The sequence below is a fragment of the Silurus aristotelis genome, assembly GCF_946808225.1.
Source record: "Silurus aristotelis genome assembly, chromosome: 13".
NCBI lineage: Eukaryota > Metazoa > Chordata > Actinopteri > Siluriformes > Siluridae > Silurus > Silurus aristotelis.
Genome location: NC_139586.1, coordinates 23,862,401 through 23,889,685, shown reverse-complemented (window position 1 = coordinate 23,889,685; position 27,285 = coordinate 23,862,401). Strand labels below are relative to the sequence as shown.

The 27,285-nt window shown below is 39.2% G+C and overlaps 1 protein-coding gene across 1 annotated transcript in view; it reads right to left on the bottom strand.

Moving 5' to 3' along the window:
- The window catches only part of insrb (insulin receptor b), a 92,588-nt gene that overhangs the window by 19,974 nt on the left and 45,329 nt on the right, over positions 1 to 27,285 (bottom strand). The window contains exons 3-5 of the mRNA XM_083559013.1: positions 2,713 to 3,034; positions 1,427 to 1,566; positions 491 to 635 (exon numbers count right to left, since the gene is read on the bottom strand). Of these exons, the coding sequence (XP_083415139.1) occupies positions 491 to 635; positions 1,427 to 1,566; positions 2,713 to 3,034 (607 nt within the window). The remainder of the gene's footprint in view (positions 1 to 490; positions 636 to 1,426; positions 1,567 to 2,712; positions 3,035 to 27,285) is intronic.

Genomic DNA, 27,285 nt, shown 5'->3' with positions numbered 1-27,285 from the left:
TTCAAATATTTAATGTTATAATATTAAATATAAATTAGCATTACAAGCATGGAATAAGAAGTTTTAATCATTCAAAATTATTATTAGAAAAACAACTACAAGATAGTATCAAGTATCATTCAAATGCTAATGTCAGAATTGTACAATTACTATTTTTTATGAAATTTTTATGAAAATTCAAAATATCACAATATTATTTTTTTTTTTTACACTCACCAAACCGATCACAGTCTATATTTCATTATGCTTCCAGCTTTATTAGTTACAAATTAATTGTATATAATAGCAGCAGATTTTTAGTTAAATGCAACAACTAATGGCTTTAAAAATGTGCCTTTAAAAAAATTTACTTTCAACTTTTAAACTAATAAACTTACCACCCTGTCAAAAATGATTCACCTATAACACCACAAACCTGTCTGGATTCTTATTTTTCTTATGAGTGTTCTAGAACAGGGAGCTAGAGTTCTGGTGTCTGAAGAAGCCGTACCCAATATCTGGAGCTTCTCCACGAATGAGCCGGAGTTTTCTTAGGAACGACAGCGAGACAAGAGCGTAAGCCCTCCGGATAGTCAGGTTGCCTGTGATCTCCTCCAGCTGACCCAGGTTAGCCTCCAGCTCTGCTGCAATGTTATCTGAGAAACAGAGGAACCACTTCAGCACTTCATTGCACATTTATTCTTGGCTACTTCTACACAAATGGTAGTTCCTTGCATTGCCAAATGGAAAACACAGCTTTTTAATAATAGTCTGTAAATAGAAATATGCTTATTTCTTGGTTGCAGTAAATACAATAAATTTTGTCTCTGAACAGGTGGCAATGCTGAGCCAAGGCCAGAGAGCAGACAAGCAGGCTAAATCAATCACCTGTGTCAAACTCACACAGGAGGAAGAGTTATTTATAATATTTTAGGTGGCAAGCAAAACCTTGACATGAACTTGGTGAATTTAAAATTATTTATACTAACATAACACACTGATCAGGCATGACATTATTACTACCTGCCTAATATTGTGCTGGTCCCCCATTTGCTGCCAAAACAGTTGTGACCCATCAAGCATTAACTTTTTCAGCAATTTAAGCTACGGTTGCTCGTCTGTTGGATCGGACCACACGGGCCAGCCTTCACGCCCCACATTCATCAATGAAACTTGGCCAACCATGATCCTCTCATTTATACAGTAGTAAAAGGTTAAGGGCCTTGCTCAGAGGCCCAGCAGTGACAGCTCAGTGGTGCTGGGATTTGAACTCACAACTTTCCAAATCACCTACCACTGAGCTACACTTCCTCTTATATAATGACTAACATCTCATCAGAGTTCAGAGATTTTAAGGTTTATAATGTATCTGTCTTTTATCAGAGACAGAGTGATTGTTACATTCTAGTTAATAAGTTGGGGGAGAAAAAAGGTAAATGGTGCTTACTGCCTCCACGGATCTTTATGATGAGGCTTCCGTTGAGGACGGTGCAACCGCGCAGAGCCTGAGCCGCCGTGACAGAGTCGATCGTGTGCACTCCGGTACACAGCTTAGGACAAAGTCCAGCACACAGAGTACAGTTTAACCTGCAAAATAAAAAAATAAATAAAAAATAAAAAAACAGTTAATTAAAGGAGTCTCGAATGTCCAAGGTAAAGCTGAAACTGTGTTTCTGGACATCCCTGTGACAGAGTTTTTCTATTTCTCTCTCTTTAAAAATTCACATTAGGAGTTAATTAATAAGAGCTACTATAATGCGAATGAGAAAAGGAAGAAGAAGAGGAGTTAATATAATAATAATAATAATAATAATATATATATATATATATATATATATATATATATATATATATATATATATATATATATATATATTTTTTTTTTTTTTTTAATGGTTAAAATGATTATTTCAGTTTTGAATAAAACGTTAAAAAACAAAAAATATTAAATTCTGCTAATAAACCAAACCAAAACAAAAGAACAAAAAACAGAACAAAAGAACAAAAAAAAATGTTTATCACATCTACTTGTGGAAAACAACAGGGGGAAAAAAGTGTGTGTGCACGCAAACGTGTGTGTGTACTCAGGGCTTATTAGTGAAAGCCTGCAGGAGAAGGTGGCTGCAGCAGAAAAACAACCAAATTACCAATTTCCGAGTCCTTGTAAAAGAGAAATCCAATCAAGCCTTTAAAACGTACAAACTGCACGAAAGAAACAAAGGAGGAAAAAAAAATAATGATTGAGACAAAGGAAAAAAGGAAAAAAAAAGAACAAAAACAAATGAAGGAAAAAAAAAAAGCAAAAGTGCTAAGGAACGAATGAAACAAGGAAAAAACGAGTGAAAGATTAAGTCAAAAGATGTAAGATGAAAAAGAAAGAAACAGCAAAAAAAAAAAAAGAAAGGCAAAGAAGAACAAATGAGGAAAGGAGAGATTGATAGAATACAAGAGCAAAAGATAAATAATAAATTAAAATTTAAAAAAGACAGGAGGAGGGGAGAAAGAAAGCAAGAAAGCAAGCAAGAAAGAAAGAAAGAAAGAAAGAAAGAAAGAAAGAAAGAAAGAAAGAAAGAAAGAAAGAAAGAAAGAAAGAAAGAAAGAAAGGAAATTCTGTTCTTTTCAGAGACAGCTTGTTGTAAGGTTCAGGAACTCGAGCAGGAACTGTTTGGTTCACCCTGGGAAAGTGTGTTCAGGACTGGTTCACTGTTACATGTAAATGAAAGTGTTACTCACGAGAAGTCCATGTTGGTGTATCCTGAAGGGCAATCTGGGATACAGGCTCCATCATGAATGACGTACTGGTGACAGTCTTTGGTCTTTGTCTGTTTGCAGCGGTTGTGAAGGTCCTGACAGAACTGGAAGGAGACGCAACGCCACCCTTTAAAGGTGTAGTAACCGGAAGGACATCGTTCCACACACGTGTCCCCATGCAGGAAGTGACGACATGCCACACAGGCGCTGGCACTGCCCGCCTCCGAGCAGCCGCCCAGACACTGTTCATGACAGCACTGATTGGACGCGGTGCAAGCGTGGTATTTACATGCAGCAGGACAAACTGAGGACAGAGGAAACACACATCATCAGTATTCATTATTATCATTCATATTGCTATTATTATTATTATTTACTACTTCATGTAATTGCTGCCTTTTGTTCCAAGTGAACTCAATTCAGAGATTTTTATCTTTTATATGTGGTTGCATGTCTTTTCCTGAAATTGATTGCAATACTTTTTTAAATAAATAAATACGTTATATAAGACTAAATAAAGTCCTCTCAATATGAGCAGAACTGGGATTCGGGTGCTTTCTGGGATTTATTACATTATTCAAAACATGAAACATGCAGTTTTGTTGTGCCATAACATTTTTTCATGATGCATAAATAACATTACATAAATATTAACGTTTAAACGTAAAAAAACGAAGAAAGAATAAAATAATGAAATAAAAAAAATAAAATAAACAAACAAACAAGTAAACGAATGAGCAATATTCATTGTTAATTCATTCAAGTTATTACAATATTCAAATACATAAAAAAACAATAAAAAATAAAAAAAACAATAGGAAGCCTAAGTTTCAGATGTGTTTCTTGAAACATTTACAAAAATGATGAAGGCACAGAGAGAGAGAGAGAGAGAGAGAGAGAGAGAGAGAGAGAGAGAGAGAGAGAGAGAGGTGGGGATAGAAAGAGAGAATGTGTGAAAGAGCAAGAGAGAGAGAGAGAGAGAGAGGTGGGGATTGAAAAAAAAGAGTAGGTGTGAAGGAGAGACAAAAAGAGGAAAAAGAGAAAGTGTGAAAGAGTGAGAGAATAAAAGGAAAAAGAAAGTTAGAAGAGACAGAGAAAGAGAGAGAGACAGAGGGACTGAGGGGGAGAGAGAGAGACAGAGAGAGAGACAGAGAGAGAGACACAGAGAGACCACTACACATAACATGCATACTATTTGCTATTTTTCTAGTTTGTGTAACTTTAACTTGTATATATTTTATCTCCAACTTCTAAATTATTTTAAAATCGCACATAACAACTTAACACTTATCGTTTTGTCCTGACAGCAAGCTGCAATTTTGTCACTGTTCCCATTTGATTTGATTTATTTTCACTGTTTATTTCTCTTTATACAGTGAGGAAAATAAGTATTTGAACACCCTGCTATTTTGCAAGTTCTCCCACTTAGAAATCATGGAGGGGTCTGAAATTGTCATCGTAGGTGCATGTCCACTGTGAGAGACATAATCTAAAAAAAACAATCCAGAAATCACAATATATGATTTTTAAACTATTTATTTGTATGATACAGCTGCAAATAAGTATTTGAACACCTGTCTATCAGCTAGAATTCTGACCCTCAAGGACCTGTTAGTCTGCCTTTAAAATGTCCACCTCCACTACATTTATTATCCTAAATTAGATGCACCTGTTTGAGGTCGTTAGCTGCATAAAGACACCTGTCCACCCCATACAATCATTAAGAATCCAACTACTAACATGGCCAAGACCAAAGAGCTGTCCAAAGACACTAGAGACAAAATTGTACACCTCCACAAGGCTGGAAAGGGCTACGGGGAAATTGCCAAGCAGCTTGGTGAAAAAAGGTCCACTGTTGGAGCAATCATTAGAAAATGGAAGAAGCTAAACATGACTGTCAATCTCCCTCGGACTGGGGCTCCATGCAAGATCTCACCTCGTGGGGTCTCAATGATCCTAAGGAGGGTGAGAAATCAGCCCAGAACTACATGGGAGGAGCTGGTCAATGACCTGAAAAGAGCTGGGACCACCGTTTCCAAGGTTACTGTTGGTAATACACTAAGACGTCATGGTTTGAAATCATGCATGGCACGGAATGTTCCCCTGCTTAAACCAGCACATGTCCAGGCACGTCTTAAGTTTGCCAATGACCATTTAGATGATCCAGAAGAGTCATGGGAGAAAGTCATGTGGTCAGATGAGACCAAAATAGAACTTTTGGGTCATAATTCCACTAAACGTGTTTGGAGGAAGAAGAATGATGAGTACCATCCCAAGAACACCATCCCTACTGTAAAGCATGGTGGTGGTAGCATCATGCTTTGGGGGTGTTTTTCTGCACATGGGACAGGGCGACTGCACTGTATTAAGGAGAGGATGACCGGGGCCATGTATTGCGAGATTTTGGGGAACAACCTCCTTCCCTCAGTTAGAGCATTGAAGATGGGTCGAGGCTGGGTCTTCCAACATGACAATGACCCGAAGCACACAGCCAGGATAACCAAGGAGTGGCTCTGTAAGAAGCATATCAAGGTTCTGGCGTGGCCTAGCCAGTCTCCAGACCTAAACCCAATAGAGAATCTTGGAGGGAGCTCAAACTCCGTGTTTCTCAGCGACAGGCCAGAAACCTGACTGATCTAGAGAAGATCTGTGTGGAGGAGTGGGCCAAAATCCCTCCTGCAGTGTGTGCAAACCTGGTGAAAAACTACAGGAAACGTTTGACCTCTGTAATTGCAAACAAAGGCTCCTGTACCAAATATTAACATTGACTTTCTCAGGTGTTCAAATACTTATTTGCAGCTGTATCATACAAATAAATAGTTAAAAAAATCATACATTGTGATTTCTGGATTTTTTTTTTTTTAGATTATGTCTCTCACAGTGGACATGCACCTACGATGACAATTTCAGACCCCTCCATGATTTCTAAGTGGGAGAACTTGCAAAATAGCAGGGTGTTCAAATACTTATTTTCTTCACTGTATATATTTTGCATTTTTATATTACTTTTGTCTTCATTATTTCATTATGCAAATTGTGTATGTAAACAAAAATGCCAATATAGTACGTTAAATTGAATAGATTGAGAGAGAGAGAGAGAGAGAGAGAGAGAGAGAGAGAGAGTTAGAGAGAGAGAGAGAGAGAGAGAGAGAGAGAGAGAGAGAGAGAGAGAGAGAGAGTTATAGAGAGAGTTATAGAGAGAGTTAAAGAGAGAGAGAGATAGAGAGAGTGATCATAGCAGGATTTCAGCCTTTGGACTGCAAGTGTTTTTTTGCCTGCAGTCTGACATCAGCAATAAATCTGCCGAATTGCTGAATGTCCTGTAAGAACCCTGCATTATGTGGCACTAGGGGGCCCCACTGGAACAAACCATCACAAACCCCCTTCGTTTTTTTAGCGCCTGGAGCTCCGCCTGCCTGAAAAGAGGGACAGAGGTGAAGGAGTTCAAGACGATGAAGTTTGTCCTGATTGGATGACTCGACAGAGGAAGACCAGCGGAGAGGAGGGGTCAAAAGAAAAAAAAAAAAGACGAAAAAGACTTAACCCTTCAAAGAACTCGATCATTTATATTCTGTGATTTGTTTTTCTACTGAGCCTTAAATCTAAGTTTTACAAAATCCTGTAGTTAATTCATTCCCTTAGAAGAAGAAAAAAAAATGAAAAAATTAAAAAAATTAAAAAAACACCTGCAGCTTGCGTGTTTGCTGGGATTTATTACAATACAAAACATAACAGATACGTAAAGATCGATCTGTGGGTTTGTCTTTCCTGAAATTTATTATAATACTTTGGAAATCTTTTTAAAAGAATTATTCAGTCATTTCTAAGAACGCATTACGATAAACCACATTAGAAACCACAATATTTTGTGTTTAAGTGGAGCTGCATGAGCTGCTGCTATAGAAACTCTAATGCTTTAGAACACATCTGTGTTTCCCTACTGTCAGAGCTGCTATTATAGAAAACTGTGGATTAGTGTTCTGACCAATCACAATCAACCGTTATGCTTTTTACAGTCTGTACGATTTCAGCAGTTGCTTAAAACTATTACAAAAAATATCACGGATATAATAAATGGCACGCATGTAGACTGTAGAATGATGACACCTATTGAGTCAAGCTCCTTTTTATAATCAATGTATTGTTTCCATGTGTGCTGTAGCAACCGTTCGAAAGTAGGACATAGACTTTGACGTGAGAACGGTCAATGTTTCTGTAGACTTTGGATTTCATTTTGCTGATACAATCACGAGACACTACCTCATCAACAAAGAGTAGTGATCCCACCCCTGAAGCTGCCATGCAAGCCCAAGCCTTCTACGTATTGGATCATGAGCAGATCATTTCTTTTCCCACACTTTGGGCTTTTTATGATTTTGATAGAAATTAATTAAAGTTGGCCTTTCGATGAACTTCAATTTAAAATTCCAAAAGAACATTTTATGGTTTAAACACAGCAGCAGAAAGACAGACTCACACTAGAACACAACGCTCGACCAATCAAATGAATGAACCTGAACTATATAAAATTTGACTAAATTTGAATATCGGCAAATGATTAGCGTTTCGTTGCATGTGACCAGACCTTAAACCTCTTCAGATTTCGTAGGTTATAAAGAAAATATATTACTAACTCTAAGCTTGAATGTTTGTAGGGTTTTTTGTATGATTTTTGTAGGTTTTATGTATGTTGAGCTTTGCCTTTAGCTTTTCTCTTTCTCGATTACAAAAATAAGACCAGTCTCAATTGCAAAAATATATAAAGAAGTCCTTCACATTTTTTTACTTCGATCGTCTAAAACGATCCCGCGAAATGCATCAAGCAAAACATCTTGCTCTCGGTCGCCCCTTTTCACACAGTGGAGCTCATCACACACACACACACAAACACAAACACACACACACACACACACACAATTCTGGAAAAATCCACTCCATGGTTTTGGTGCAGCCCGAGATCCGCCCTCACGCTTAACCAATGTATTTGCTGTCCATGGAAGGCAGCCATTCAATGGCCTCTTCTAGCGTGGAGACAGATCCGCCCCTCATTAACCCTTCACATGCTGACACACACACACACACACACACACACACACCTCTGCATGCAACAGGAGGCAAAGCCAGAACGTACAGTAATAGCAGTATTGATGCACCTTATAAAGCATTACACCCCTATATTTGACACACACACACACACACACACACACACACACACACACACACACACACACACACACACACGCACACGCACACGCACACGCACACGCACACACACACACACAAAAAACACAAAACACACCACCCCCTCCCGAACAGTGTGACATGTACGTGCACTTGAGAATTTATACTTCTGGCTCCTTGTTTGTGTGTTTTCCCTCCCGATTAACACGGCTGTGTTTACATTGTCTCCACCACACGGATGTAGAGCGCAGGGAAACTGCACTTCCTGCTCGGGAACTGAACCCGGCCCTTTAACTGTGTGAACAATAAACACGACTTGATCCCAGAGGCAAGTTACTTTAGCCAGGGTTCACACACACACACACACACACACACACACACACACACACACACACACACACACACACACACACACACACACACACACACACAATTATGCTCAGCTAATTAATGGACAATCACACGAGCAAAACATGAAGCTTTTCATACAAATCTTAAAGCTCATCCACTCAGAAAGTAGTACACTTAAGATATTTGAGTCTGGGATCAAAAGATGAATGAGATGATGGATCGAAATCTCAGCTTCCTGATATTTACATGTAGATCATCTAGGTGTTATCCATGTTATTCTGCTGTTTGGTTTTGTTTTTCATTTCAATCTAGTAAAAAGTATTGGAACATATTATTGAAAGTACTGGAACAGCTGGCTATGTCCACACTAATCCGGATAAATAAAAAAATGGCGTTTTTGTCTTAAAAACCCGCTCTGCGTCCACGCTATCGTTTTTCAACTGCTTCCCAAAAGCCAAGAAGCTTTTACTGTCATTTCAATCATATATAGCTGCCACAGTAGACAGTGAAATGAGACACCATTTCTCCCGAACCCTGGTGCTACATAAAACAACATAGAGCTACATAAAACACCACAGAGCTACATAACACAACATAAAGCTACATAACACAGAGCTGAGGACTAAAGTAAGCTGTCCGAGCCACATACACTGCATCGTGTGCAAACCAACAATATAAGAGAGTGCAGAATAGATACAGAAAAAAGCGTAGACTATTATACCTTTTGTATATTATACAGTACAATGTGCAAAAAAAGAGAACTGTAAACAAGATTGTACTTGTTAAAATATACACAATAAAATGTGCAAAAACAGCATGTCTTCTTCTACTCAGCCTGGCTTCCACTACTCTTTCCCATAACTTCATGGTGTGACTGATCAACTTTATTCCTCTGAAGTTACTGCAGGTCTGCACATCTCCCTTATTCTTAAAGATCGGTACCAGCACACTCCTTCTCCATTCCTCAGGCATCTTCTCACCTTCCAGAATCTTGTTAAACAATCTGGTTTAAAAACTCCACTGCCATCTCTCCTAAACATCTCCATGCTTTTACTGGTATGTCATCTGGTCCAACTGACTTTCCACTCTTCATCCTCTTAATAATCACTTCCTGCTTCACCACCTCCACATTATCCACCCTTCTCTTTCTCTCTTTTTCCTCATTCATCAGCTGTTCAAAATACTCCCTCTATCTTCTCAACACACTCTCCTCACCAGTCAACACATTTCCATCACCATCCTTTATTGCTCTAACTTGCAGCACATCCTTCCCAGCTCGGTCCCTCTGCCTGGCCAATCACTACAAATCCTTTTCACCTTCCTTGCTGTCCAACTTCATATGCCTTTTGCCACATACCTCTTTTACCTGCTGCTGCATCTCCTTGTACTTTTCTAATCTCTCTGCAAATCCCAATTCTGTTTCTCCAACCTCTTTCTCCTTATGCTCTTTTGCAATTCCTTATTCCACCACCACATCTCTGTGTCTTCCTTTCTCTTTCCAGATGTCACACCAAGTAGCTTTATATCAGTCTCCCTTATCACTTCTGCAGTAGTTGCCCATTTATTCAGCACTTCATCACCACCACCGAGCCCGTCTGACCTCTTCCCTGAATCTCACACTACAGTCTTCCTCCTTCAGCTTCTACCATCTTATTCTTTTTTTTCAGTCCTCACTCTCCTCCTCTACTTCAACTCCAAAGCCATTTTTCATACCACCATCTGACGCTGTCTAACCACACTGTCCCCTACCAACACCAGTTTCCATGTCTCCAGGTTGCATCTCCTGCATGGAATATAGTCCACCTGTGCGCATCTTCCTCTTCTCTTATACATCACCCTATGCTCCTCCTTCTTCTTAAAAACGAATTTAATAAAAAGCAGCAGGTAAACAGTTATAATATGGGACATGGATATGGATGTGGATGTTTTTTACACGTATGTGTATGTATTGTATCGAGTACAGAGTAACATCTGAAAACACTTACATCCCTGTATTGGGCATTAGCAAACCGCAGGATGTTTTCAAAAGCCTCGGTTTTCACAGTCCACACCACCACACGAAAACTCTGTTTTCCAATGTATCCATTTCGTAGTGTTTTCAAAAAGCTACGTTTTCTTAGCCTAAAATCTCAACTTAGTGTTGACTGAAGACCAAAACAGAGAGAAAAATTGCGCTTTTAAATGAAAACGTATTAGTGTGGACACGGCCTTAAGGGGACAGTTTTGCCCGATTTCATCCTTCATATCTTTTGAATCTTAATTTTTTCAAATTTGTAAAAGAAAGATAAAGGTTTACACTGAAAACAGCTAAGCTCCTGGAAGCCAGTCGTGGGCGGAGCTAGAGTCATGAGCATGTGTACCTTTCCGTCTGCTGGCTGCTATATTGCTATAAATAATACAGGAACATAAATAAAATTTTATAGTCTTAAATTAACTATGGCTAACAGTCAGATCCAGTCGTACATATTTAATCCAGAATCATTTAATCGGAATGATTTAATCTGGAATTGAACAAAAACAACAGCAGCATCAACGACTCAAGGTCTATATAGTTAATACTGAACAAGGTTCTCCTTCCCTTGCATCCAAAAACACACCTGAAGCACGGTGAAGGACATGTACAAAGCCAACTTAATGAATATTTGTTTTATATGGGCTTGAGTGAAAGATCTTAAATAGCTGCCTATAAAGTTCTGTCCTCAACCATTCTGAAGATATTCCTGGATGAACTGGAACACTGACTGCACCCCAGGCCTCCTCACCTCACCTACATCAGTACCTGACTTTACTACTTGTAGCTGAATGAGCACGAATCTCCACAAGCACACGCCTGAAACATCTTCCTAGAAGAGTGAAAGTTTTTTTTTACAACGGGGACTAAATGTGTAATGTGATGTTCAAAAACGGTCAGATGTCTACAAACCTTTGTCTATATATATTGTATGTGAGAAACATTTATATTTATAGCATTTGGCAGGCATCCATATCAAAAGCAACAAAGACATTATAGGCCTGACAAATTTAATGAAACATTGGAGAACCAGGACAGAAGAGTCATTTGACTGGAGGTAAATGAGCTCAAAAATAGAGGGGAAGTCATCCAACAAGCTTGCTAATGTAATTTGTTCATTCAAAGTAGCTAAAGACGCAGTGTAAAGCACATTTTCAGCTCGTCAACTAGCCAGAATAAAAGGGAAAGAGGAAAACAACTTGAGCTGTTTCGCTGAAACAAGAGACTTCACTATATTCTTATTTTCCTTTATCCAAAAAATGGCATGTAAAATTATAAACTGTCTCCTACAATGTATTTTAAATGCACGTTTAACCTTATGACAAGTTACCTATTATCAAGTTACTATCTTTTTTCAGGATTCTCAGTAACATGATGAGACAGGAAAGAAATAATAGCTGGGGAGAGAACAAGGAAAAGGAATTAACTTGTATCTTGCAATTGTTGCTAAATTGCTGTGTTTCCAGTGACACTAGATGGTTTGCTTCAGAAAGGAATGTTTTCGTCCCCTTCTTACAACCTCCAGGGTAACTTCCTCCTACTTTCACAGCTTCTTTAACAATCTAATTAGACGTGAATACAGGAACCGTAATTCACCGATACCGATAGCTAGGTAGGATAGTACTTGCCGATAACCAATTAATGACCCGATACTTTTTAAAATAGACATAATAGACATTTGACAGATATTTTGTAATATTACCAAAAAAAACAAACAAAAAAAAACAACGCAGTATTAAATCATGAAAATGAAATAAATATGAATATATTAATGTAACTAATAAATGCAATTATTTAATAAATAAATTATACATTTGAACTAACAAATATAATATATCACTCTCCGCGCAGCACACAAGCTCACATGTAAAAACAAACAGCATGTGGCATCAGTGATCCGCCTTTAGAGGCCGCTCTCATAAAGACAGCGGACCTACACAGCCGCTCCAGCAACAGACACAACCCTGAAAAACTATCAGTATGAATTTTCGCAGATAGCTGATAGTCCCAGCAATCAACAATTGGCACGAATAATCAGCTAAACAGATCAACCTTTATTGTGCTGTACTGTGTGATGGTAATGCTGGTAATGGTAATGATGGTAAATCCTCAACGTCATGCCGAATTTACACCGGATGTGTCCCTTGTGCACGAGTCACGCCATTTGATGAGAAACCATTTTGGCATTCAGAGATGATTATTTATATAATAAGTCATTATTATTTAGAAATGAATTAAATAAGCAATGATCCCGAGCTCCCAGAATTTCCTGCTAACAAAACACACCCGTAACAACCCTGTCTTTTGCCAACTCTTCCATTAAAAAATTATAATAAATTTTTTTCCCAAATGTGCAACTACTATACAGAAATATAAGCACCATGCTGCCTGAGATCTTCAAGCACTGCTCGATTGGTCCAGCCTTCTCTCCGGGTAAAAGGTAAGTATACTTCAAGGCTATTTTCTGTTTTGGCAAAGACGTTATGGAATGAACTTCCAGTAGATGTCCGAACAACGGAGTCACTGGCTATCTTCAAGCGACGGGTAAACTCTTCCTGAAACACTTAGCGCTTTTCCTGATTTGCTTAGTCTTTTTTTTTTTTTTTTTTTATAAAAATAAGGAAATCATCTGAGTTGTAGGCTAATGGTATCTTAATTTTGTAATCTAGCAAACCAGTGTTGATTTATTTATTGATAGAGACTCAAAGCACTTTTTTTTTTACGTCTCTCTGGTTAAGGGCGTCTACTAAATGCTGTAAATTCAAATGTAAATATACGACCACAGTGAGAAAATCTAAACAATATTTCAGCACAGCTGGATTAACGCTAGATTGTTTTGACATACTACAGACAGGTAATAGATGCATTTGTGCACAAGTGCAGTACAAATCATGTTTGGATCGAGCATCCACAAGTCTGTGTACTATAATGCTAGTTTTTGGGTTATCCCATGCACAATAATGCTATTTTTTAGTTAACCTGTGCATTATAATGCTAGTTTTTAGGTTAGCCCATGTACAAAAATGCTATTTTTTTGTTAGTTTGTTTACTAGAATGCAGACTTTTGAGATAGACTGTAACTATACTGCTAGTTTGGGAATTTTGTATATTAGCCTGTATTCTCTGGTTTCTGCTATTTAATTATTAGCCATTTTACTTTATTACTACTGCATGTTACTCTACTAATTAGAACGCTAGAATAAATTAATGAAATAAGCTCTGATCCAGAGCTCACAGAATCTCCTGCGGACACACCACACCCTTATGAGCCCTTTCTCCTCAGATTTTTTCATATAAATGGCTCTCAGTGTGTAGCTCTGAAAAATACAGAAAAATACGACAACAGTGAGGAAATCTGTGCAATACTTTAGCACAACTGGAGTAACGCAATGATGACATGTTCTCAACACTCATGGCAAAGCATTAAACACATTGTCACCACCTGAGACACACTTAGTGACAAACATTAACCCTGCAAAACACATACATGCACTGGTGTTCGTACAACCAACACACACACACACACACACACACACACACACACACACACACACACACACACACACACACACACACACACACACACACACACACACACACACACTTTACTGACTCTTGCCACTCACGTGGATTACAATTGTGTTATTACTGGTTAATGATGTATTAAAGTAAGTAAGTAAGTAAGTGTGTCTGTGTGTGTGTGTGTGTAGCTTGAGAAAGTATAACACAGGAATGAAACACAAGCCTGCTTGGGCAGGTTGTGGGAGTGTCTCTGTCTCTCTCTCTCACACACACACACACACACACACACACACACACACACACACACACTTACAGTAACTGTAATTCACCCCTGTTATAAACATTATTAACCCCTCCTTGGGTTTATGCTAGCTGAGACCAAAGGATAATCTATAAAAATTTACCTATGCCCCTGCGGAAAATAATTATTGACACCGAAAATAAAGACACGGTGAAAAAGAAACGTACACATAAACCTCTACAACATCAACATTTTCCTCCGATTTCTGTGAAAAAACAAGATTCAGTAAAGCTAAAAAACAAAATTCTAAAGAAGCTACCCTCAACATCAACTTAATTTCGCATAAAATGCTCAGATTCCCTGTTTAGGAACAAGCCCAAAGGTCAAGGAATCTCGCTAGTTGACGTGTACTATAACGCTAGATTTTAAATGTTAGCTTGTTTACCATAATGCTAGTTTCAAGTTAACCTGTTCACTATAACGCTAGTTGTTGAGGTTGCCTGTGTATTACAATGCTAGTTTTTGGGTTAGCTTGTTTACAATAATGCTAGTTTTTAAGTTAACCTGTTCACTATAAAGCTAGTTGTTGAGTTAGCCTGTGTATTACAATGCTAGTTTTTGGGTTAGCTTGTTTACAATAATGCTAGTTTTCAAGTTAACCTGTTCACTATAACGCTAGTTGTTGAGTTAGCCTGTGTATTACAATGCTAGTTTTTTGGTTAGCTTGTGTACTCTAATGCTAGTTTTAAGTTAAGCTGTTTACTAGAATGGTAGATGTTGAGTTAGCATGTGTATTTTAAGGCTAGTTTTTGGTTTGGTTTGAATTAGTTTGTTTATCTAATGCAGTTTGCAAGTTAACTTGTGTACTAGAACATTCATTTTTAAGTTAGCTTGTTAACTTCAAAGCTAGTTTAGGAATTTTGTATAATGCTACATTTATGTTTAGCCTGTTTTTGGTATTTAGCTGTTTGACTGTATTACTACTGTATTTCACTCTGCTAATCAAAACACTAGATTCAGGATATTTAATACAGTGCTAATTCTGAGTTAGCATGATTATGACCATGCAAATTTGTGTGTTGGTATGTTTACTATAATGCTAGCTTGTGGGTTAGTCTGTTGACTGCAGTGTTAGCACTTTATTCATGCCCTCATTCCTTGCTCATTGTGTTTATAGGAAAAACAATGTGCTTCGAGAGTCTCTTTCATCATCCGCTTCATTTTATTTCACATGCCATCTGGGAGATAAACTCTAGCACTTTGTGAATCTGGCGAAAACTCTATGAGAAAACGTTGAGCAGAAACAAAGCCCTCACGCCGAACTCCACTCTTCCTCTTCCTTTGCTTTGTGTGTGGATAATCACCTACGATTCGTTTGAAGTGGAATTGGTGGTGAGGTGATTCACCGGTACAGCAACAGACTGTTCCTCAACACAACAGGTTTCAACGTCTGCTAATCTGGTAGCACCTCCCCCCGCTCTTTTGCAGCACTTTGTTTGAAGTGGATAATGAAACACTCTCAAACAGTTCCTTTAATCTCCCAACTTCTACAACACATCCATAAACCATCTCCAATCCTCTACAATGCATCTACAAACCATCTCCCATCAGCTAGAATGCATTACTAACCATCTCTAACCCATCAAAAACACATCTCTCATAATCTACAATGCACACATACACCATCTCCCATCTTGTACAACGCATCCATACACCACCTCCCATCATCTACAATGCACCCATAAATCACTTCCCATCATTAACGCCTCATGAACGATCTCGAATCATCTACAACACATCCACATGAACCATCTCCCATATTCTACAGCACATCCATAAACCATCTACAGTCATTTATCACACATCTATACACCACCTGCCATCATCTACAAAGCATCCATAAACCAGCTCCAATCATCTACAAAGCATCCACAAACTATCAATGATCTAGGATTCTCCAAGCAGCTTTGGTAGGACTGACACGTGTGATGTTAAAATTGTTGTGAACAAAACGTCGCTGAACTGTTTCTGTCACGGCTTTCACACATTTCCATCTTGGGGCTGTTTGGGCAGAGAGTATCACTGCTTAGTGCTCTTGTGGTAAACAACTTTTACTCACCAACAAAGTTTAACATGTTAGCAAAAGCCTCTAACGTCATTCAGACAACAATAAACAGGTGTAATGTTAATTACTACACTGCTAGTTCAAGATTGGTTTCCTCCTCATCCGGTTTTATGCTAGCTAAAGATGAAAGCCGGCATGTAAGCATTAAATACACACTTACACTAAAAATAAAGCTAGTTAATAACGCTAGTTTTTGAATTAGCCTATTTAATCGAATGCTAGTTCTTAAGTTCAATTGTTTCCAACATTGCTGGTGATGTAAAATGCCAGCATATTGAGACACAGATCAAAGGAATCATGCTAACTGGTCTTTATTATAATGCTAGTTTTTTTTTTTACTTGTTTCCTAATGCTAGTTTTTGAAATCAGCCTGTTCCTAATGTTAGAGTTTGGCAGTAACTTGTTTCCTATAATGCTGGTTTAAGGCATCTTGCTAATTTATCAGTCAACCTATTTACCCTGATTCAATGGGTATGACACTATTTAGTTAGTCTGCTAAATGTAAAGCATTTTGACTATATCTAACCGTATTTTATTACGAAAGCATGAAAAATGTTTCACACCTCCTTTAAATAAAAAAAAAATGCTGTTGACAAGAAATGAACCTTTTCTGCACTAAAGACAAACACTGCAGCCGGATAAAGAGTAAACTCTGTCCTCCGAAAACTAATAAAGCAAGATGAGCCATTTCTTCCTGCTTATTAACGTATTTGTTAGTGAAATGTGTCATGTTCTAGATGTCGATTTCCTGCACTCCAAGCCTGGGGCAAAGGTCTAACGTCACCGACATCCGCTTTGCTCGGGCAAATGAGGGTCAATCAAACTCGAGCTCGAAAAAAAAAAATAATTGATTAGATATCAGCAAACAGGGAACAAACACGCCATCGCAGCCTATCAGGATGTTTCCGATTAAGCGGGACACAAGCTCCTGTCGAGCCAAGTCTGGTTTATTAATAAAGAGCATTTACAAAAACAACACCCCGGGTCAAATTAATTCGAGGGTAAAGACGAGTTAAAAGCTAATGAAAAAAATAAACAAATAGCTCTGAGGCGAGGTGAGTCACCTGTGTTAGCGCTTAGCCAACTTAACTCACAGCAGCTGCTGAAGGTATGACTCATACCTCAACCTTGCCCTTGGGGACGGCGTATGTGTGTGTTTTATAGGCTTGCTCATCAGGGATAAATACACAATTCACTTTCATTCTTAAGGTCTGTAAAGCTGCTTTGAGACGATGTCCATTGTGAAAAAGCGCTATAGATATAAACCCATAAACAATGTGTAGCTAGCTTAAGACCTTGCAGCATCTAAAAGAACCATCATTAAGAATCTATGACCTTCAGAACTTTAAATAAGGACAATTATCTCACCTGCATCAGTTTTTCTATCACCCTTGTGGCTAAACGAGCACAAAAAATGTGGATATACATACAGTTCAAGTGTCCACAAACTTTTGATCATATAGTGTAGATATTGTGAAGGTAAAGTAGATAATAAAATCTCCTTATATGTAGCCATATAATAGTAATGGGCATTTTTCAAACAAGCTTTTTATAAAAATAAAAAAAAAAGAGGCTGCTTTATAATGAATTAATTGTTATAAAAAAATATCTTTGATATTATGGTATGGATATCATCAAGCCAACTACAAAACCCAGCCACTTTTCTATATTTTGTCAATTACACACAGCTTTTTGTGTTTAAAAATTTTTCTCCACCCTGTAATGACAAAACCCTATGTCCTATATGTCTCAATTTGTACTTTACAATTAATAATAGATAATATACACCTTTAATTCCACTTGGATGCATCCATAAAGCATGTGATATGATCATGTGATCAGCCGCCCAGTTTAGTTGACATATAAGTGTGTAAGTGATGATGGTTTAGACCACGGCACCACACAAATTGATTTTTCTTCTCTTTTATCTCCCGCAGGTCATCAGGAAGACTCCTGCAGGTTCCTGTTCACCTTCATCCGCCATCTCACCCAATAATTACTGCCATCTTATGGCATCAACTGCTCCTGATTCCCTCGTTGTCCCTACCATCTGGATTTCCTAATCCGTTCCGCGTGCTGCTATCGTCTTTTCAGCCCCTGCGTTCTAACCGCTGTATCTTCATTTCAGTTAGGCGGATTCTATACAGACGATCTATTGTCGATGATCCATGTTCGAGACTTCAAACACACTTCCTGCGCTTTGTTTCCTGTCAGTTCTGTTCACGTAGCTAATTCTGCACAGCTGTAAGATTTCAAGATGGGCTTTTTCCGTCTCTGACTAAAAGCTTTATGGGACATATGGAGTGATTTAGACACAATATGGATTTATTCTGGAAAGGGGAAACTCGTTTGTCTTACGTATCCATTGAAAAATGAGTGTAAAAACAACCACACTCGTGCATAAGATAATTTATAAGAATATTAGTTTCAGAAAGGTTTAGATTGTTTATTTTGAAGTCGTCGATTAGCTCACTGAGCAATATTTGAACTTGACCAAAGATGATCCACTATTTATTTCCATACACACTGCCACTGATGCCATTCACTGTTCTTCTGTAACACAGCTCACAATGTCCACTCTGGTAATGCATAGTCACTGTGATTTACCTCACGTCTGCTGGTGTATCAGAAATATGTAGAATATTCACACTAAACTACACTCCCAAATCACAGCCTCACACTGCATCTGATTCTTCTTTACCACTTATTTGCCGTTTTTAAATACTCTATATTATATATATATATATATATATATATATACTCCATTTACTCTATATTTGCTTTAAGTAATACATGAATTTGCCTCTGGGATTAATGAATCAATCTATCCATCCTTTTACCCCTCCATCTATCCATACATCCCTCCATTTTTAGATGGCACACTATTTCAGTGCAATAAAATGATTACGCACAACCTAATACCAAAAAAACCATAATCATACACATTATATAGACAAAAGTATCGGGACACCTGTCTTTTTATGCCATATGTGGATTTTCCCCAAAATGTTACCTCAAAGTTGGAGGCACAAAATTGTATAGAATGCGGTAGCATGAAATTTTCCCTTCACTTGAAATAGGAGATCGAAACCTGTTCCAGCATGGCAAAGATCCTGTGCACAAAGCCAGCACTATGAAAAAAAAGGAGCTTTTACTCATCACAGTGAAATTCTTTCTTTGCATGCCACAGCAATGTTAGGAAGCTGGGGTCATAACGCAAGGTCAGCCATGATACAACTGTCCTAAGGGGTTAAGAGTGGCATCTTGTCGATACTGGGGCTTAAACCCCTGACCTTCTGATCAGTAACCCAGAGCCTTAACCACTAAGCTACCACTTCCAATTAGATATAGTTTACATGGGTTGAAGTGGAAGATCTTGAGTGTCCTGATATAGCACTCTGACCTTAACCCTATTTAACACCTTCGGGATGAATTGGAATGCTGACTGCACCCCAGACCTCCTCACTTTACCTCACCTTCATCAGTACCTGACATTACTAATTACTAAACGGTACTATGTTCGAATCTTCCCAGAAGGGTGGAGGTTATTATAACGGAAAAGGGGGATTGGGATGTCCAATAAACACACAGCAATCTTATGGTCAGGTGTCCACAAACCTTTGTCCATACAGTGGATTATATATATATATATATATATATATATATATATATATATATATATATATATATATATATATATATATATATATATATATATATATATATATATATATATATAAAGCTGCAGAAGCCTAAACATTAGCCACAAGATCTGTAATGGCAACAAAGACCAAGAGATTTCGCAGCTATAAATAGAGACTTAACAGGGTCTTAGGTCTTTCTGATCCTAGTATTTTGAAACTCTGTCGTAATAAAGAGGCCCACCATCATGTTTGTATGAGATTGTTAAAGTGTACATGCTAGTGGAGGGCAGTTAGCACAGCCTTATTTGGATGCATTTCATTCAACTTTAGCAGCGTGTAGGTAAAGTGCTCCTTTGTCAAGAAAAACCAACAATATGACGATTTAAAATGGCTTAACTTCTAAATCCACACTAAAGCCATATATGGACGAGTTTAAAAACAAACACAATCCATGTAATCAATCACTTCGGTATTAAAGAGCTCGTCAGAAGCCAAAAGTGTGCTCTCGGGTCTCATGAGCCTGAATGAGCAATCCTCTCATTATATATACAAACACAGACCGTTTTAAACTGACTTGCATTTTCTGTGTTTTTGGGTTATTTTCAATCACGCTGAACAAAGAACCGACGAAAACCAGACTACAGGGATAAATATGGCAATATCCATTTTCCCTAACAGTCGAAAAAATGAAACCATAAAATACATGTTTAAAGGTCAGTAGAAAGAAAGAAGACGTCGATTCAGCAAACGATTGTGGGTGCTGAATGCAGGGGAAGGATGCAGGCAGTCAGGAACAAAGTGGTGTGTGTGTGTGTGTGTGTGTGTGTGTGTGTGTGTGTGTGTGTGAGTGAGTTTGACCCTGCAGCAGTGTAATGGCTGCACTGCAGATACAGAGCTGTTTCATATTCAACACACAACACTGTGCATGTTGGACTCTTCAGCAACACACCACAAACACAACTCAGAAAAGAAACTAATGCATTCTAACACAAATTTAAGACTGAAAGCTAATTACAAGAATTTACAAGAATTTACCATAGGCTCATGTTAAACAAAAACACAATGGCAGTGATAACCAACAAAAAAAGAAGACTGACATAATTCAGGAACACAGACCAAAGCAATAAACAACACTGACCCAAACTCAACAACACTGACCCAAACTCAGCAACATGGATTCAAAGCCACCAACACTGACCCAAACTCACCAACAACACTGACCCAAACTCACCAACACTATTGCAAACTCAATACTGACCCCAAACCCACCAACACTGTTCCAAACCAATCAACACTGGCCCAAAATCGACATCACTGACACAATCCCACCAACACTAACCAAAACCAACACCACTGACCCAAATACCAATGCTGACTGAAACTCAACAACACTGACCCAAACCAACTAACACTACCCAAACCCATCAACACTGACCCAAACCTACTAACACTACCCAAACCCATCAACATTGACCCAAACCAACTAACAATACCCAAACCCATCAACACTGACCCAAACCAACTAACACTACCCAAACCCATCAACACTGACCCAAACCAACTAACACTACCCAAACCCATCAACACTGACCCAAACCAACTAACACTACCCAAACCCATCAACACTGACCCAAACCAACTAACACTACCCAAACCCATCAACACTGACCCAAACCAACTAACACTACCCAAACCCATCAACACTGACCCAAACCCATCAACATTGACCCAAACCTACTAACACTGACCCAAACCCATCAACATTAAACCCAAACATACTAACACTACCCAAACCCATCAACATTGACCCAAACCTACTAACACTACCCAAACCCATCAACACTGACCCAAACCTACTAACACTACCCAAACCCATCAACATTGACCCAAACCTACTAACACTACCCAAACCCATCAACACTGACCCAAACCTACTAACACTGACCACAACCTACTAACACTGACCCAAACCTACTAACACTACCCAAACCCATCAACATTGACCCAAACCCATCAACATTTTCCCAAACCTACTAACACTGACCCAAACCTACTAACACTGACCCAAACCTACTAACACTGACCCAAACCTACTAACACTGACCCAAACCCACTAACACTGACCCAAACCCACTAACACTGACCCAAAACTACAAACGCTAACCAAACCCACCAACATTGACCAAACCAAAAAACACTTACCCAAAATACCAATGCTGACAAAACCTAAACCAACAATACTGGTCCAAGCCAAAAAAAAAAAAAAAAACCCACTCCAAACCACTATTTAATCTACAAACCTTGACCTACACCACCAGCCTACACCAGTCTGCCATCGGTGAGCCAAACCACAGTGACACAAACCATCAAAACCAAATGCAGCCAAGCCACTGTAAACCCAAAACCATAAAACAAACCAGCACCAACACTGACTAAAATATCATTGCTGACCAATCATAATCACCCACACTGACTAAACAAATGAAAAAAAAAAAAAAAAAAACTAACCAAATTTTCAACATTTCTACCACAGATATTATTAAACCGTCCAGAGATTTAAGGACAAAGGACAAAATATCAGTTATAACAATGACCCCCAATAAACCTTTCCAGCTTGCATGCTGACATGCTACTAATCATTTACTTTTGTGTTAATGATTAACAAACTATAAAAATACCAATAAATCAATTGTAGGTTATCGAGAAGCTACACTCAGGGATGTCTACATATTGGACACATGTCTCACATGCATCTCTTGCTGGCTCAGCAGATGCATCTTTGAGGACACTGGGGATCAGCATACAAACCACCAGTGCAAGCAACTCAAAAAAAGTTAGACAAAAATCGGGTCGAGTGCTAGCCGTGTGTGTGCGTACAGTATGCGTGCGTGTGTGCGTGTGTGAGTGTGTGTGTGCAAGGCCAGTGGAGAGAATGAGTCACGCAAGATAACTAAAGACCAGTAGCTGAAGGGCAAAAAGGTGCCACTTTGACTTCCGTTTCAAACGAGCATGACAAAAAAAGTTGTTGCTAAGAGCTTCTCTTATCCGTGAACACTGCATGCATGAGCGATCACATCTTCATATCACTGCATGGGTTACGATATTCGATAGCGGCATGCTGGATCATTTGTACAGCCCTCAGACACGGGGAAGGCACTTTCGCTGTCCTTTCACTGCACACATCTCGAAAGCAGACACAGTTATAAGAATATAAACTGGATTCAGAGAGATAAGAATCAGCGATCTGATTTTTCCCCGTGTTAAATCCTAAAGCAACTCTATATACAAGAAAGGAAATCTGACAAATTATTGATTTTATTTGCCTTAAACCAGGTGCACACTGCGATTTTGGCCACGTTTTAGTTGCCGGAGACAAATCTTTAAAATCCCAAAAGATTCCTATAATCCTCAAAAAAAAATCTGTAGTTTTTGATCACTGGTTTTTCTTTTCCTTAATGCCATGCCAGCTTCTATGCCTCTGCTCATGGTGAAAGCCAGATATAAAAAAAAAAAATAAAAAAAAATGTAATAATATGTTTGATTAATTTTTCTAAAAACCTTAAGACTACATTTCGATTAACTTGATCAAAAGCCTTTCCAAAGGTATCAAAAGAATAACAAGTTTCTCAAAGGAGTAGACAGTCAGGGCTGTTTCTAGGCAAGATTCCTATTGTAACCCCCTCATGGCTCCGCCCTCCCACAACAATGCTCCACCCCCACAACGTACAAATCATTCGCAACCTTCCAGAAAAATGCTTAAACACACTTAATAATCTTTAAAAATTGCCTGAAATCAAATATGTAAGCATATGCTGTATATGCAGAAAAACGGGTCTATGTATAAATAATATGTATAATAATAATTAATGATAATGAATTCTGACAGGATGAACCTTTTGGGGAATTTCCTCCCTATAATAAAAATGTATGTGTTCGTTTTTAGTGCCAAATCTGGCGTTGTGTGTAAATAACTTAAATCTCAGCCATTATTAAAATGAAAAATATGTTTTTTCCCCAACATCAAGATTTATTTCATGTAATTTGTTGTTTAAGCACTGATCCCATTCCAGGTTTGACATGTTCACTGACAGCTGATTAATAGCCGTTGCGCAAAATTTTTTCTTCCAGTAAAATTCTGACAGTGTCAGAGGATTTCATTCTTTCCTGCAAAGGGACATCTCCTACGAAGACCGTCAAACCAAGAACCAATAGGAGCGCCGAACCTGAGTGATTAGCTCGACAACTTCAAACCACCTCAGAGAAAATGTGGAAACCAGTCAGGTAGACAGTACAGGTTCCCTGGTGGTCTAGTGGTTAGGATGCGGCGCTCTCACCGCTGCGGCCCGGGTTCTCTCAACCCCAGCCATTAGGGTTGCACAAGCCTTTGTGCCGGCCCCGGATAAATGGGGAGGGTTGCGTTAGGAAGGGCATCCAGCGTAAAAACATGTGCCAAATCAAACATGCGGATGATCCGCTGTGGCGACCCCTAACGGTAGAAGCCGAAAGAAAGTTTAGTCAGGTAGACAGTACAAAAAAAGAGAAACTTAGAGTGATGGAGGGAAAAGGAGTGTTTGTATGATGTTTTAATCACAATGAAATGTCGTGAACAGAATTAACGCTACAGATTATATTTGTTTGCTTCAAGCTACCGTTAGTGAAAGAACGCGAGTCAAGGACTAATAACGTAACCCTGCGTATGAATCATTTTCTTGTGCGTGTAAGTTTTTGACTGCTCCAGTCGGACATTATGGCAAGCGAGATCCTACGTGACTTAGGGATCATGTCTGTACAATCGCAAAGGACTATTAAAAATCGCCCGGCATTAGTCATGTGAAATTCAACATTTGGAAACGAAGCCCGTATCAGCCCGAGATTTCTGTTCTGGGATAATCAGAGAGAGTCGGAACATTCTGTGTCAGTTTGTTTTTCCCCTTGCACAGCCAGCTGCATGCATCGTGGCGAAAAAAAAGCCATGTGAGAGCACTGTGAGCTACAAGCTACTGCATTTCGAAGTTTAATGAGTCAATAAATACTCAATGTCCACACACACACACACACACACACACACACACACACACACAGGGCTCATGCATCATTAATCCAAAGTTTACACTGGTGGTCATCATTCTTCTGCAAAAAAACATAAAGAAAATCTATTACACTGGCTAGGGATATACACACACACACACGCATACACACACACACTTCCACACCACTGCTGGTTGCAGCAGCCATTGAACACAAGCTTTTCGAAAACATGCTAATTAACATATTTATTCTAATAAGAGCCGACATGAAGAGGATAATCAGCCGAGAGCTAGGAGGAGCAGGAAAATGTCAGAAGAAGGATCCGGACACTCAGGACACTTTGATCCCATGGCTGAGGGCACATACGGACAAGACAGAGCAGCTCGAGTGTTAAAGATTAACAGAGCAGGAGACCTACAGTGCTGAAGGACGAAGGATCAGCTGACACGCTACAAGACATAAACATGAAGTAGGAGATGTCCAACCGTGCAGAAGATCAGACAAAACCTCTTAACTGCGCCAAACAGTGAACGTGGAGGGACTTGGAGCTACTTCTCACCAATGAACAAGATAACCTGGTCTAGATACACAAGCCGGTTTCATGTGCCAGGTCCATGCTATTGATCGTTTGTACGCACAAGTTAAAAATCTAAGAAAATACTGATTATGAATCATTATGTGAGAGATTTTAAGTGTGTGTGTGTATATATATATATATATATATATATATATATATATATATATATATATATATATATATATAAATAAATGTGTGTGTGTGTGTGTGTGTGTGTGTGTGTGTGTGTGTGTGTGTGTGTGTGTGTGTGTGTGTGTGTGTAAGTAAAATAACAATCCACCAGATTTGGAGATAATGATTGGATTTGAATTGAAATCCCGTTCGGCATCGGTTTCGGCAAATGAAGAAACACTGATTTACTACCAGACAATTAAAAACAAGACCAAATGATCATGAAGCCCATGACTTAGTTGGGAGATGCCTTTCTCAAACAGCCAGCATCCGTTCGGTTCATTCGCAGTCAATCCTACTGAGTAAACGAACATCAGTGTGGTTTATGACTAAAGCGAAGCAGCTTGTGTCGAACAGCTGTTTGGCGTTTGGCGTTGCTGTTTTTGGTATCGGGTGTGACCCTGACCACTATCTCCGTCCACCATCTCAACCCGTCTGGACACAGGGTTCAACCCGGGGCTAAAATCTCCCTGGCGCGATACTAAGACGGCTCTGTTTGTTGCCTTGGCGACCGGGGTTACAAATAAAACAAAAATGCGCTATATATCTTTGGATTTCCTCTTCCTTTCTCAGATCCGTGCCAGATTCCGGGAACTGCAGTGACCAGGGTGCAGGTTCCTCCCGCTGATATATGAAGTGCTGCTCTGGTCATGCATCAGATTTAAGCTAAAGATGGATTAGTGTGTGCGGACACCAAAAAGAGATACCAGGATGCAGTGGCTTGTATAACGTAAGCTTGAACATTACGGCTTGATTAGTCCACGTCATAAAATGAACCAATAAGAAGATAATATGGAGTCTGTAGTGAGCACCTTTTACCAAATGGAGACTTTTAAGAGGTTGCGTTTGTAGCTCCAACATGGTTTAGACGCGAAGCAAAGACGCCTCGCTAGCAGTGTCCACCAAAGTTCAAACAATGGCCTCACGTGAGGGCAGACAGGCATGCTAAACATTAGCGAGGGTGGCGAACACTCGGCGTGTCGCTCAGAGCAAACTATGACCGACAAATACCTCCGCCATGAATCAGCGTCAAGTTTCCATACCACGAGATGTGGAAAAACACACCGGCATACTTTTTTTTCCCCCTTCTACTTCTCCTCCCTCTAAAACCGACAGACACCTGGCAAAGATGCCGTTTCTCAGGCCCACGCTAGCATGCTAGTCAGCGCGGCCGATTCGGTGACCATGATAAATGGGGGTCTCTGGGAAGGAAAGAAAACCAGGGAAGCCATTAAAAAGAACGAAGGCCGACGTGTGTGCACGTGCAGGACGAGGGAGGAATGGAAACAGCAGATGTGGAATGTGAGGAGCCAAGTATAGAGCGGATCTGCGAACCTTGTGTGTGTGTGTGTGTGTGTGTGTGTGTGAGTGAGAACACATTGTGAACTGGCTGCTCTGATAAGTTCATCTGCAGTGCAGTACATAAGCGACACATGGTAAAATGCAGCGAGGTCAAAGAGTCCACACACACACACACACACACACACACACACACACACACACACACACACACACACACACACTATGCATGAGGCCGCCATCTTTTTTTCCTGTAACCCCAGCCAGGGATGACATGTTTGGTCTATCATTTGGAGGCCTAAAAAAAAAAATCCCAGCCCGTCTGCATACCACATCACGGACACGAGCGACAGAACGGAAAGACGGAGCGAAAGACAAAAACAACAAGATTTACCCACAAATCTA